Source organism: Glandiceps talaboti, chromosome 5 (genome assembly GCF_964340395.1).
Source record: "Glandiceps talaboti chromosome 5, keGlaTala1.1, whole genome shotgun sequence".
Lineage (NCBI taxonomy): Eukaryota > Metazoa > Hemichordata > Enteropneusta > Spengelidae > Glandiceps > Glandiceps talaboti.
This window is the reverse complement of record NC_135553.1, coordinates 5,687,640-5,701,538: the sequence shown is the minus strand read 5'-3', so window position 1 is coordinate 5,701,538 and position 13,899 is coordinate 5,687,640. Positions and strand designations below refer to the sequence as shown.

The following is a 13,899-nucleotide window of genomic DNA, read 5'->3' as shown; positions in this document are numbered from 1 at the left end:
CCAAACCAAAAGACGGAAATTTAATACTATAGTTTCTGGGTCAACTTCCACGAAGTATATCTGTAGGTGTGTCAATAGAATAGGAAAGTAACATATGTGCAACCTGAACTGAAACAGTATTAAAACATGATCATTGTGATATTAAGCGAAATCGTGTAGTGTACCTTGGTGCGAACACATGTCACCGCCCTATGTCACCATCATCCGATATTCAAATAAAAACCTATGATTGTAACATATTTGAGCTGTGTGCCATGGAACTAACACATTGACTCATTGCAAGTATTTATTGCATTTTCGACAGAATATTAACAGAAAATATTTTGTTTGACGTGTAAATACAACGAATTCTTTTCAGTACCTGCAGTAAACATCTCAATGACCATCGTCCGATTACGTAATCATATCAGACTCGGCGACTAGTGACGGGGAAGGATTCTCATCTAGATAGGACAACGTACGTCCAACCGAGTATACCACTGAGACCCAGCTTTGTGAAATCCATGACAGGGGTGTAAAACAAATAACGCGAGCCCAGCAAAGAATTCCTTTCCTTATTTTATAAATCAGGTGATACATTTTCAATGAATAAGATACGATTGAGGTGTGGTACTGGTGGTATTGAATAGTGGCCGAACCCAACACACACTCTGTGACCATATATAGTAAAAAAAAATACCGGAGACCCTCCCTATTATAATGTCAATGGGAACAGACTGGCGTGATACAACACCGATTTTCTTAAGTGAGATGTTATACCAGTATTCATAGTGTATTGCATAATACTATGAAATATCGATTTATCTCGAAATGTTCATTACTTGTCATCTGTCGCTAGTTCAGTCATATCCCATAATATGGCTATCAGCTATATCGTACAACTTCATAGCACCTTTATAACTGTACACGGTTTGATACCACGCGTTTGATACCTGGATGACAAAATAAAAAACGGGGTCAAGGGTCGCAATCGCCATGAACGGTTGTTTGCTTTTCTCGTTATTCAAAGCTTACCCTGGTTTTACCTTTTCTATGACCATATATGGTATCAAAAAACGACAGAAGGTGTTCCCCATCAATTGGCCAGGGTCGTGTCTTTGACAACAATCGATCAAGTACACAGATTGAAAGACAAATAAACACCCATACACATACACATACACATACGCAACCGTTAAGATGCAGAAGTGTATATTTTTACCCACGTTTCGTTCTTCTGCCGTGTTCTCTGTTGTAAAAATTATGCAGGCTTTGATTTTTAAATGTATAAATATAATAATGTATATATTTATTAAGGTCACTGAGCTGATGAGTATAAACCTGTTAGTTGAAATGAACTGATATCCAGTTCAGGCATGCACGGTTAAATTTTAATATTGGCAAATCAATGAATAATACTATTAATGAAACTATGGCTACGCCCAAGTATATAGTTTATCTAATATCATTGGGGAAAAGAATTTTAACTAACAAGCGTCGTGTTCGTTTTCTGCAACACAATACCAATATTTGTGGTTGCGGTCACGTGACAGTAATACAAAGACCAACGTCCACGTGTTGTGTTTTGTTTATGTGAACACTATTTGGTATATTATAGGGAATAGGGAGGTCGGGAGCTCTGTTTAAATATATGAAAATATCATTGTACTTCTGAGTCAGATAAGGAAATTTGGACCCGGTGACTGGAATTCTAAATTTAACCTTGTTTGCATAAAGAACTGTATAGAGTTTAACAATAAGCATCCGACTGCGCAGTAGCTGTCACCCCTACCACCTTAATAATCTGATCCAGGCCTGATCATCGTAAGTCCATATATGGTTAAAAATTCGCTTTCCGAAGGTGTTCAGAGCATTCAAAGCCCAGTCTCCTGAGCAGAACAAGCATAGCCTACTCCCTCCCTGTTTGAGGTAAGCCAGCTCTCCACTCTCTTCATATTTTAGTTTGGTTGAATTTTTTTATTTGGGTACAGAGACGCATACTGTGGGTAATTGATAGATATTATAGCATGTTGTACCAGTGTACCGTTATGTACACGTGGATTTTCTTTTCTTAAAAGTTACCAATTCACATCATTGTGCCACGCTAGGGACCACACCCTGCTAGCACCAACGCTTCATTCAAACTAAAGCACAATTAGTTTATTTGCGATTTTAGAACTAGTATTTGAAAGTACTGCATTTGTCGTTTCCCCAGCAGGATACATTTTCACGACAAATTCCAACACACGAGGTAAAAATATCTTAGGATGTAAGCTTATGAATAGGAAAAAGCAAGCGTTACTTTGAATAGGAAATCGGCAACTGATTTCAACGTTGAGGTATTATTTCTAAACTTTCCCTAAATGCAGATTAATCACTTAAATTCTTGTTCTTCCTTTTCAGTTAGTTACTACAAATACAAATTCAAAATGTGTGACGAAGATGTTGCCGCTTTAGTTGTCGACAATGGCTCCGGTATGTGCAAAGCCGGATTCGCCGGAGACGACGCCCCTAGAGCCGTATTCCCATCCATCGTAGGACGCCCACGTCATCAGGTAAGCGTTTGTACATTCGTGTAAAGCGAACTTGGTTCGTTTTTTGTTTTTTTAAAACGAGATTCTCGTAGAGTTTCATTTCATTCCTCCGCGGGCTTGCGGAACGACCCCGGTCAAAAGTGCGCCTCACCTATCCGTAGTAGTCTTTTGACACGTCCCGCCCAGGTGGGGTGTGCTCATGACATGCAGCCTTTCAAAAAAAAAAAGATAAAACGTGCCACAAGCATTTAAGTGGGTTCCAAATTAAATTAAAACACCTAGACTCCTTAAGAGGGGGGGGGGGACCGAACGAACAGGTGGTTCCCATCTTTCGCGCACGTCTAGTCGCTAATTGTATCATACTTGCAAACAATCTGAAAATATTTTTAAGTGTAAAATTAAATTTGCATTTGAAAAGTTTTTTATTCTCCCCTCCATGAAAGTTTTGGCCAATTTGGTGTTCAAGCGACAGTTGGGCAGATTTTATTTTTGGGAAGTTGTACGAAAGGTTAGAGAACGTGAGACGCGGTAATGACAATGTAACGGTCGAAGATTTGAATAGGTGTGTGGCAGACACAGACTACCGTTAGATACAGTTACGTAAACCGCTATATCGATTATATTTTAACGTGCAAAATTATCGCCGTTCCTATTGTAGGGTGTCATGGTTGGTATGGGACAGAAAGACAGCTATGTAGGAGATGAAGCACAAAGCAAGAGAGGTATCCTGACTTTGAAATACCCAATTGAACACGGTATTGTTACCAACTGGGACGATATGGAGAAGATCTGGCATCATACCTTCTACAATGAATTGCGTGTAGCTCCAGAGGAACATCCAGTTCTGCTCACAGAAGCTCCATTGAACCCCAAGGCAAACAGAGAAAAGATGACACAGGTAAATTTCATTTGTTGCTATGGTAAAAAAAAATTGTTGCTGCCGGGTATTGAAGGGGTCGGGATATGGGTGAGGAATTCTAAAATTAATATCCAAAAACAAAACAAATCAGTTACTTTATGAAGTAGTGTTTTAATTTCGATCAATTCATTTACTTTGCAGATTATGTTTGAAACTTTCAACACACCAGCCATGTATGTAGCCATCCAGGCTGTATTGTCCCTGTATGCATCTGGTCGTACGACTGGTATTGTTATGGACACTGGTGATGGTGTAACACATACTGTACCAATCTATGAGGGTTATGCCTTGCCACATGCCATCCTCCGTTTGGACTTGGCTGGTCGTGATCTTACCGACTACCTCATGAAGATCTTGACAGAACGTGGTTACTCATTCACAACAACAGGTACGGAGGTCATACTAATACTTTGCATAAATTAGCATTTTGAAAGGTCGACGCCCTTTGGATTAATAGGTACTGCCATTACAGTGAATGACTCATGCCATCATTAGCATATTAGGCGCAGCTAAGACTACTAACTCGACAGATTAGTCACGACGTTTAATTTCTTTTTCGACCAACGAGAAAATGTCTCCAAAACTATTAATCAGTTCATTAAATAGCTGAAGCTCGAGCCATTACGTGATTCGTGTACATGTTATAATATTGACCCATCCCAAGGACATGTGTATTTAATGTATTCATTTGTATTCATTGAGAAGTCCAAGGGCTGATCGATTCTTCAACTGAAGGTTTTCGTAAAACTGTACAAACGCTTAATTTATCTGACAGACTTGCTTAGAAAAGACACCATTCGTGATTTATACTTGCATTAGAAACGAAAAAGACATATTTTATTTCTTCAGAATTTAGTTTGTAATTTTTGTAGGCTAGGCCTGGATGTTAGTCTAACTTGTACCCTATTTTTATCTCTGCAGCCGAAAGAGAAATCGTACGTGACATCAAAGAAAAACTTTGCTATGTAGCCCTAGACTTCGAACAAGAAATGGGTACTGCTGCTTCAAGTTCATCACTAGAGAAGAGCTATGAATTGCCTGATGGTCAGGTCATTACCATTGGAAATGAACGTTTCCGTTGCCCAGAATCTCTGTTCCAGCCTGCCTTCTTAGGTGAGTTTTTGAATGTTTTCGAGTACAGTCTAGTGTGTTTGTGGTAGAAATTCAGTCCTGTTTTATTAAAGAGCACCTGTTTTGCCAAGTTGATAGAGATGGTAACGTCAACCTGTAAAGGAAAGCATTTTATAATGATACTCGTCTGCATGTTGCTAATCGCTTTCTTTGGTCTATCCATAGGTATGGAAAATGCTGGTATCCATGAAACCACATACAACAGTATCATGAAGTGCGACATTGATATCCGTAAGGATCTGTATGCCAACACTGTACTTTCTGGTGGTACCAGTATGTACCCAGGTATTGCTGATCGTATGCAGAAGGAAATCACAGCTCTTGCTCCCCCAACCATGAAGATCAAGATCATTGCCCCACCAGAACGTAAATACTCTGTATGGATCGGTGGCTCCATCTTAGCTTCACTGTCCACCTTCCAACAGATGTGGATCAGCAAACAAGAATATGACGAATCTGGTCCATCCATCGTCCACCGCAAGTGTTTCTAAGTCTTGACAGTGCAGATTTTTTTCTCTGAACAATACTTATGTGACATGGACAAAAAAGACGAACTTGTAACCAGAAATGTAGGGTTGCTTTGTAAAACTTCAAAGTACCCGTTGCTTACCCACAAGCATCCCTCTCGATCATCATCAGTGCTTGTAAATAGGTCAATCATGATAAGCATTTAGAATACACTTAAAATATTTAAGTAACTAATTCAAACACATTTCAGGACTTTGTCTTGAGAGCTTTTTATATAAAAATCATTTTGACAGCATTTTCGGTAAACATCGGTTCGAGCAGGAAAGACCCGAGATACCATCGAAAGTGGAAACTTTTTCGATCCAAAAGCCCTTTCCAGACTGACAATATTTAAGTATATCAACGTATTTACACAATATATATACGTGCTCACATCGCAGTCATTTAGTGTCTGCGTTTGGATTTGATACAAAAACGGGTCATTCCAGAAAGACTTTTGTAAAAAGATGCGTTAATAGCTTTGAGGGGAAGATGTACCCAAGAAGCAAATCAGGAAACGCACACACACAAAAAAGAAAAGAAACGTACAATAGTTTTATAATTGTGTGCACATTCATTTCAAAACACAATAAAATGGTACGATTTCAACAAAATGCTGGTGGATTGTATTGATGTTCTTGTATGTTGTAGTGTTGTGTACGATTTGTGATATATTTGTGGCACCCCCTGGTCAACATGAACCACATAATCATGTCCCTAACTTGTATGGATGGGGTTCGCCATATGCATGTACATGTACGGATAGTGTTTAGATGATCAATGTTAGATGGGTGGTTGATTCGTTTGATAGATTGTTGGACGATTTGTAGGTGTTTGTACGTTAGCTTAGTTTGGTTGGCATGAATGCTATGCGTGTGATTATGATGGTGAATTGATTGATTGTATGTTTGCAATACCTTGATCATTGATTCATTGTATGTTTGAAATTCTTCAATCAGCAAGCATTGTATCGGGTTTATTTACAAATGTGTTTGCGTATGTGTTCGAATGAAATGCACAAAGGAATCGTTCAAGTTGTTCCTGACCTCGAAAGCCTCTGGTCAATCGGTAGACACTGGACCAGAAGAGCCCCAGACGCGGGCGCAGTCTATATCTGTCTACCCATTTACACTATCTATATTGTCTGTGTGCAGTGGACGTTCAGTTTCAACAATTATTTCACAGCAGGGGGCAAATACTGTCGTTGGTGATGCCCCAATTCCAATGCTGTACGTTGTGTAGCTTGGCTATCGGAGCGCCACCAACGACAGTAAGTGTGGTTAACTTTGTTTTCTGGGCCTAACGGCATTATAAAACAGTGTTGCAAGTCTAACCATTTTGTCCATACATACCCATGACACTTTATATCACTTCAGTTCGTAGTCACTTGGAATATTGTTCTCCTGTTTGGTGACCTCAAAATGGTTCACGTGCAGAGGCTCTTGAAAGTATTCAGAAGTTATTTGTCTTTCAACCTGTCAGCGAGTATGTGTCTTGTGACCGACCACCGCAGATGGTCATATGACACACAGTCACACTGACACTTCAAAACTGGTCTATCGGCAGTGGAAGGTACCGCCCACAGTCAGAAGAGCAATTGGCACCGAAAGAAGGACAAAATGACCAAATAAAGCCAAGGAGATGGGAACGTGATTAAAATGTTCAAAATATCGAAGGAACTATATATACTAGTCTGTAAGGTACGCCGTGACGGGCGCCCTCTAACACCAGGCAACCCCTAGAGGAGGCCGGTGAGGGCGAAACGTCACGACGTATCTTACAGTCTTTATATATACTGGAGGGAGGGAGGGATGAGTGAAAAAAGAAGGTGACTTGGTTACTCGTTACATTTTCCACTACAAATTTGTTTCGTACACGTACGGCCAGTATAGCTGGTTAAACTCGTCAGGCGGGTGAATTCAAAGTGGGTACTAGCAACGGCTTCTGATTGTCTCTCCTCACTTTCTTTGGCTCATGGATCATCAAATACGTTTTCTGTGTTCGAAGGATGCTGAGGAGAAATTTCAACGAACGTGTGTTTGACAAACACAGAAACTTCCGTTTATGATCTTTTTATTATTTTCACCTCAAACAACCAATACAGCTTAGTTTTGGCAGCATTGCTGGTGTGACATAGAGTGTGACGGACGAAAGCCAGATTGATGTACACAAAGGATATTATATGCAATTAACTAAAAGTACAGCTGTTCTCACACTGTTTTAAGATAGATAACAAAGAAATGTGCCCCATAGTTTTAAGTGACACACATACATACATACATACATACATACATACATACATACATACATACATACATACATACATACATACATACATACATACATACATACATACATACATACATACATACATACAATGTACATACATACATACATACATACATACATACATACATACATACATACATACATACATACATACATACATACACACACACACACATACATACATTCATTCATTCATTCATTCATTCAGAAAATTGAAGCGACCACTTTATTATATTGTAACATTTATTATATCTTAGGCAGGCAATACAATATAGTTTATTTACACAAGAGAAAATAGTGGTATTTACTTACAACTTGACTTGGAAAATATATTCCAATGTCCTACCTGAGAACAGTTGTAATATTTTGTCATGTCAGGATTGTGGGCGCTAGTAGTCATGTTCGATCGCACCGTGTCATGCACACAAACACGGAGTACTTTAGAAAACTAGCATGAAAGGAAAAATAATTAAAAACCAATTATTTCGACTTTGGGAAAGGCATTTGTGTGTAGTTAGGAATAAACAACTTTGTTTCCGTTCCCATCAGAGTCCCTTAGGTATCGAACACACTAAAGAAAATAAACTCCGTGTTGTGATTAATATTTTCTTCACACGTAATAATGTTAATCAAAAATCTATTTTGACTCTTTTTAAACAAAAGATAAGTCTAAATGTGCCAACAGTTACAAAAAGTTTGTTCTGAAAGATTTGCGTTGGGTACTACAAGAATGGTTGACGATTGTGTGATTTTGAAACATCAACGCATCTAAAAGTCAGTCAGATAACAAAAAAAAATATGTCAAAATTAATAAATAGAATAAATGATATACTTATATTAAAACATGTAGGAAATATAAACTCAAGCTTAGTTCAGTCTCCTGCCAGTAGCAGTCAATTGTACAATATCCTTAGACTTTCACATGACATTCTGCAAGTATTTTTAATTCAGAGGACATCTGTACATGATATTTACATCTTTGCCCATTCTTTATTTTTTTTGTTAAATTTTGTTTGTATTTTGTTTCTGTATATATTATGGTCATGGTGAAAGGAACCGTACGCACGCGCACTACAGCCCATAAAGTTTCATCGGAGGCGCTCTCACGACTGGTTTCTCAAAAAGAAAATAAAATACACACAAACGTGTACACTGGAATCCCCTCCCCATTCCATCCATATTCCGAGGCAGTCAATTTGTAACAGAGTGTATACTTTCTGTTTCAGGAAAAGGACTAGCTATTATCGCTTTAATGGTAAAAACAATAAGTTCCCGCAGAACGTTTTGTCTTGCTCAAGAACTAAAATAGATTTTTGTCTTTTTCTGAGCTAGTGTGGGATTACAAAAAATAGAAGTGTGCGCCTTAGCAAAAGGCAGTTTTGTAACGAGGTCAAGCCTCCAATGCTTATTAGAATAAACGTTAACCTAACAAACGCTTAGAAATATGTGAAATGAGTGTACGTGTAACTGTAACGTGTATACTTGAATGGTGCCAGGAATCTGTTTCCTTGAGTCACACAAAGTTGGGTTGAGTTCAATGTCTTCAGGGGTTACAAAATTACCGTGGAGGTTTATTTCAATTGCTTAGCACTTAAAACAACGTTTGGTTGTGAGCATTGTCTTGAATTCTCCCAGACTACGACGGAACAAATTAACGTGTTACGGATATTTCGCCTCATCAGTGTGACTATGCCTCGCTGTAACCGTCGTACTACCGTGTAGAGAACTTGTCTTCGTCTTTCTCTGTTTATTTCTTCTGTTTTCACGACCTTTTGTTTTACGGTGGCTCTTACCATCATCCATGTATGCGTATTTGCAACACTTGTGAAATTCATTTTCAAAACGACTGCCGAATCCACCAACACATTTCCTAAATTGTTTCATCAAGGAAAAGCTGTATTTGTGGTTCCTTTCTTCTCCAGTGTGAAATCCTAGTTTAAGATTGTGAGATCTGTTCCTGTTTCTGCAAGCCAAAATAAATACAAACTAAATTGTAAAAACAGTCAAAAGGTATAGAAAGATATAGTTGTTGATTCTGGATAGCTGACTCCGGTTCAACATTCATACACTCGATATAGTAATACGTCGGGCGCGGTTGTTCCGCCCTCTACGGTCTGCTTCAAGCGCTGGTTCATTGGTCACATGAATAGTAAATTTTCACTTAAGTACTTTAAAGGGACATTGTCCATAACTTCGAAGGATAACGTTTTCTTAATTTTTTTTTGCATTTGATACGAAACCCGTTTTTAACCATTCTTCTACTCAGTTATAGATGGTTAAACGTTTCCTGGAATCATTCTTTTCATTTAGAGAAAATGTGAAAAGGAACAACCAGCAACAAAAAAAAACTCCGTTTACTTCGAATAAATACATTAATACACTTAAAATGAATACTGGCAATCCATATATTTCTGTGGAATGAGTGAGTAAACAATTCATTTTCAATCGAGAAACTTTGCTTTATGAATTTCACAACTTAGGAAAAATGTAAAGTTATGGACTATGCCCCTAAATGTGCTGACTATGCAGGATGGTGCAAGTCGGGCAGGAGAAAAGGTAGGTTAAAGGTCACGCGTGAGATTAGATAAAACACTTTATTCTACGTTAGTCAGTCTAGATCTGCAGTGCTTGGCAAAAACCTGCACATCTACCTGAAGTGCAAAGTTGTCTTCTAACAGCCCATCCTGCTCACGTACCTCCTGCTGCCCTGTGCGTTTGTTCGAAATTCGTTTAGCTCATCACCTGACCCCAATTCCAGCCCTACATCTCTTTCACCAAATGACGTATTGAAAACAGCACGTGATAAGGCACTACACAGTGCGGTAAGACTTGCCATGTCTCTATGGCAGCAGGAAAGAAACAAAAGAGCGACGCAATGGGAATTTAAATTTTAAAAAAAATGAGGGCCAAAGGAAGTAAGCGACAGTTTTGACCTTTAAATTTTATCTCGTGGTTGAGAAGGCATATAATGCGATGAAAACTAGAGCTAATAATGGCATCGGTTAGTGATATGAAATGGTAAATGTATGGCAAGTGTCTACTGGTATTAAATGATTCCTATACACCAAGCTGGGATCTGATAACGCAAAAAGGGTCTATATACATAAAAAAAGAGGAGGATTAGCAAATAAGTTTCCGTTTGAATAAATGAAATGAGTGGCTCTGAGTATTAGTTGCTAAAACCTCAGACGAGATTAAACAGCATGAATTCGACCTAAAGTTTTCCGACTTACCTCATTTGCATGTGACGTTTGTAATATTCAGGATTGCAGTGAAACCCTTTCTGTCCAGCAAGTTCACCCAGGTCACAGCATGACATTGACTGTAAGGTCGCGGATTCACCGCTGCCGCCATCTTGTGCCGTATCGTCATGTTCTTTGCCAAGCGGGTTTTCTGTGATCTCATCTTTTTGTTCGAGGACTGGCTCCATCATCGCCAAGTAGTCTACAATAGATCAAATTATTACACGTTTTATATATACTAAATAATGTCATGAATTCGAATAAAGACCATTAAAGGTAAAGTTCAGATGAAAACCTCTTTATATAGAAGTGAAGATTTAAATTGGGACAATATTGTGCGCGTATGTTTATTCACTGATTTGGCCACAAACGATCACGGACCAATACTACTAATTTTGAAATATCGTGAATTAGCATTGAAATAGTGCGAATGCATGTTCAGTAAATTCTGCCAGTTATGTAAATTCAATCACTACAAGAATGAAATATAAATCACTTTCAACATAAATTTCAGAAGTCATGTGCTGAGAAAAAATCACCATTGATTGCAGTAGTGTGCTAACAGAAATTTTGTCGTACCATGGTTACGTGTGGTTTTGACAACTGTAATAAAACTACATCAAACTGAAATTAAATTTTAAAAAAAAATTAAAATAGCTTCATCGTCAAAGATTATCAAAATTATCCATCACCATCAACTACGATTTTTCTAATATATTTGGAATTAATTTTTTTTCTTCAATTGTCTATTTTATAACGTAGAGGGCGGTATCCAATCCCATTGAAGCGACGCAAAGTTTACAGAACCTTGCGAGTGTCATTCATGTTACGGTTCATTACAATACGACACATGTGAAGTCATTTAAATCGTTTGGAACATGTGTTTAAAGTAGTACAGCTGACTACCCCCTGCAGTTGATAGGTGATGTCAAACCGCATTGACATCTGCCACATTGGACAGTGTTTGGTTTCACCACTTTACAGGCACGTTCTTGTATACGCAAACTTTGCAACATGAGGCCGTCTTTTGTATATCACAGAGCTGCCTATCGAATGTTGGTGATTTCAAGCCGGTTTTATTGTTGGGTAAGAATTAGAGAAAGGCCGTGCGATTAATGCATTCCGATCTTCCACGTGCTTCTCCAGTGCTTGATATCCCTACGTACTGTCAATCAGAACTCGAACCATTCTGAGTGTCGTCAAAATATTACGCAGTCCACTTTTCCCGCTTTTTTTTCGAGCAGGAAATGTTGCCATTTAATTTGAAAAAATTCATGTAAGTCTAACTTTACTAAAAATAAGTTATCTTTTTGGTAAATTACGTGTCTTTCAAGAAGAAATAAATCAATTTACTATATTTTTAACGAGTTTACGATCTGTAAGCTTATAATATTCAAATGTATTTGGCCTAGAATGTGAGGCCGGATAAATGTCGAGAAGATCACTCTCACCTCTTGAGTCGTCGTCTTTTTGGTAGATATTCGCCGGCTAAAGTGGGAGTTTCGACGCTCAGAAAATCACATGATGTTTTCTATTTCGCAATATTCGTCAGTTTACGAAGGGTCAGGTGACAGACTTAAAAACTCTGACGATTAGATTAACGACTAAAGAACAATGCCAGACAGTCTCGTCTATATCGACATTTTCCTCAAAGATATACAAATTTAGAAATGATATCTCGACGCCAGATAAAGCATCTCAGAAGTCTTTGATCGAGATAAATGCTTGCGAATGTTTTTTTTTCAGTTTAAATAACAACAACAAAGCAAGCTACTACGATGACAAGGATAGAGATGAACCGAATATGTTTTCTAGAATCAAAGGTAAAGAGCACCACAGTCTTTCCCAGACGTTTACTGAAAGTTGAAAAAAAGGTTTGATCGCGCGTCAGTTATTTTAAGCAAATCATCTATGCCATGTTTACAGGGGTAAATATTTTGAGGCTGATATGTACGTTATGTTTACCACCTTTACGTCACGTACGTTACAGAATGTATTAGGAGTTGACATCAGTGAGGCATATATCAGAATACAGCTAATGAAAGGAGTTTTACATACAATGCTAACTGCATAGTACAAGTATTGGCCCATTAGACTCGTTAGGAAACGGGCCATACCCATGATACCAAAGGTTACGGCCTCTATACATCAAAACACACATATGCACATTGAAAACTCACAGCGCAATCTTAGGTTTGTGATACCCAGGAAAACCTATGTACGTACACCATTAGAGAAATGTACATATGTCAACTGAACACTGTGGCAATGATATTTCAACTTAAAGTGGTTTTTTTTTGTAAAAGGAGCTCCTAAGAATACACATACTAGTATGATAAGATGAACTCTTTTCTTCATTTTCCTGAAGGATGCAATATCATATAGAGTCTGCCACTCACCTTCGAAGATAGCTACGGCATAGATGGTCCAGCTTGAACACAGCAGAACTAGAAATGTTACAAGAAATTTCATTCTGGATTTGTGAACAGCTTTGCAGATACAGCAAAAAAATTACAGAAATTGTTTACATGCAATTCCAAAGCCAATCGATTCGTCCAATATGAGTTCTCTTTGAATTGCAGCGTTCTTACAAACACAGGTTGGTTAAAACTTTTGAATTGGATCGACGAAGTTTCTTGTCGAAGTCTGGACACTCTGTCTAAAGCAAACTTTGAAGTTTGTTATTGTGCGCGAACACGTTTTATTGGTATTGTCGGTCTGTCAAATCTGGGATATGGATGCAACCATTAAATGTAGGTGTCATTGGTAGTGCTCCTTCAAGGCGTTTTCTTGTATAACATTGAAGTTCTCCGACGCAATTGAATAATATTTTGTATCAATTGCAGTGTATGAAGTGTGTCCGGTAGATGTTATTTTCTAAATAAACATTTAATGGTGTGTCAAGAGAGGTAGAAATACAGCAAAACGAAACTCTCTGGTAATATTTAAGTGTGTCCCCCTCTTTTAAGTTAGCTAGGACCCCCGCAGCTGGACTGCTCCGGTTTTGTGACATCAGAAATCACATGGGAATGACGTTAGCAAGCTTGCCGTGGTTTACAGAAAGGAATTGAACTGTTGGGCGTTCTCAGCGATTAAACCATTTTAAAGACAACATCAAAACATGTGTTCGCAACAAAGATGTGTATTCACAACATACTCGAGTATGGGGAACGCAGAGGACAATCGTGTGATCCTGGCCATAAAATCACCCCATGTGAAAGTAGAGGGGGACGAGGATGAAAAGATTTGTGTTTCGATCACATTCACCTGGCAGGCAATCTAGAGTGGCACGTGCTGA

At 38.4% G+C, this 13,899-nt stretch overlaps 2 protein-coding genes across 2 annotated transcripts; one reads left to right on the top strand and one right to left on the bottom strand.

The window, feature by feature from the left end:
- Window positions 1-1,801: 1,801 nt before the first annotated feature.
- LOC144434856 (actin-1-like) lies at window positions 1,802-5,673 on the top strand. The gene is made up of 6 exons (XM_078123370.1): window positions 1,802-1,908; window positions 2,383-2,534; window positions 3,172-3,411; window positions 3,574-3,820; window positions 4,354-4,545; window positions 4,729-5,673. The coding sequence occupies exons 2-6, from the start codon at window positions 2,409-2,411 to the stop codon at window positions 5,052-5,054; spliced, it is 1,131 nt and encodes a 376-aa protein (XP_077979496.1). The 5' UTR covers window positions 1,802-1,908; window positions 2,383-2,408; the 3' UTR covers window positions 5,055-5,673.
- Window positions 5,674-7,612: 1,939 nt separating this feature from the next.
- Window positions 7,613-13,252, bottom strand: LOC144435689 (uncharacterized). The gene is made up of 3 exons (XM_078124297.1): window positions 13,001-13,252; window positions 10,593-10,803; window positions 7,613-9,322 (listed from the first exon to the last, which is right to left on the bottom strand). Exons 1-3 carry the CDS (start codon window positions 13,071-13,073, stop codon window positions 9,019-9,021), a joined length of 588 nt encoding a protein of 195 aa, XP_077980423.1. The 5' UTR covers window positions 13,074-13,252; the 3' UTR covers window positions 7,613-9,018.
- Window positions 13,253-13,899: the final 647 nt, after the last annotated feature.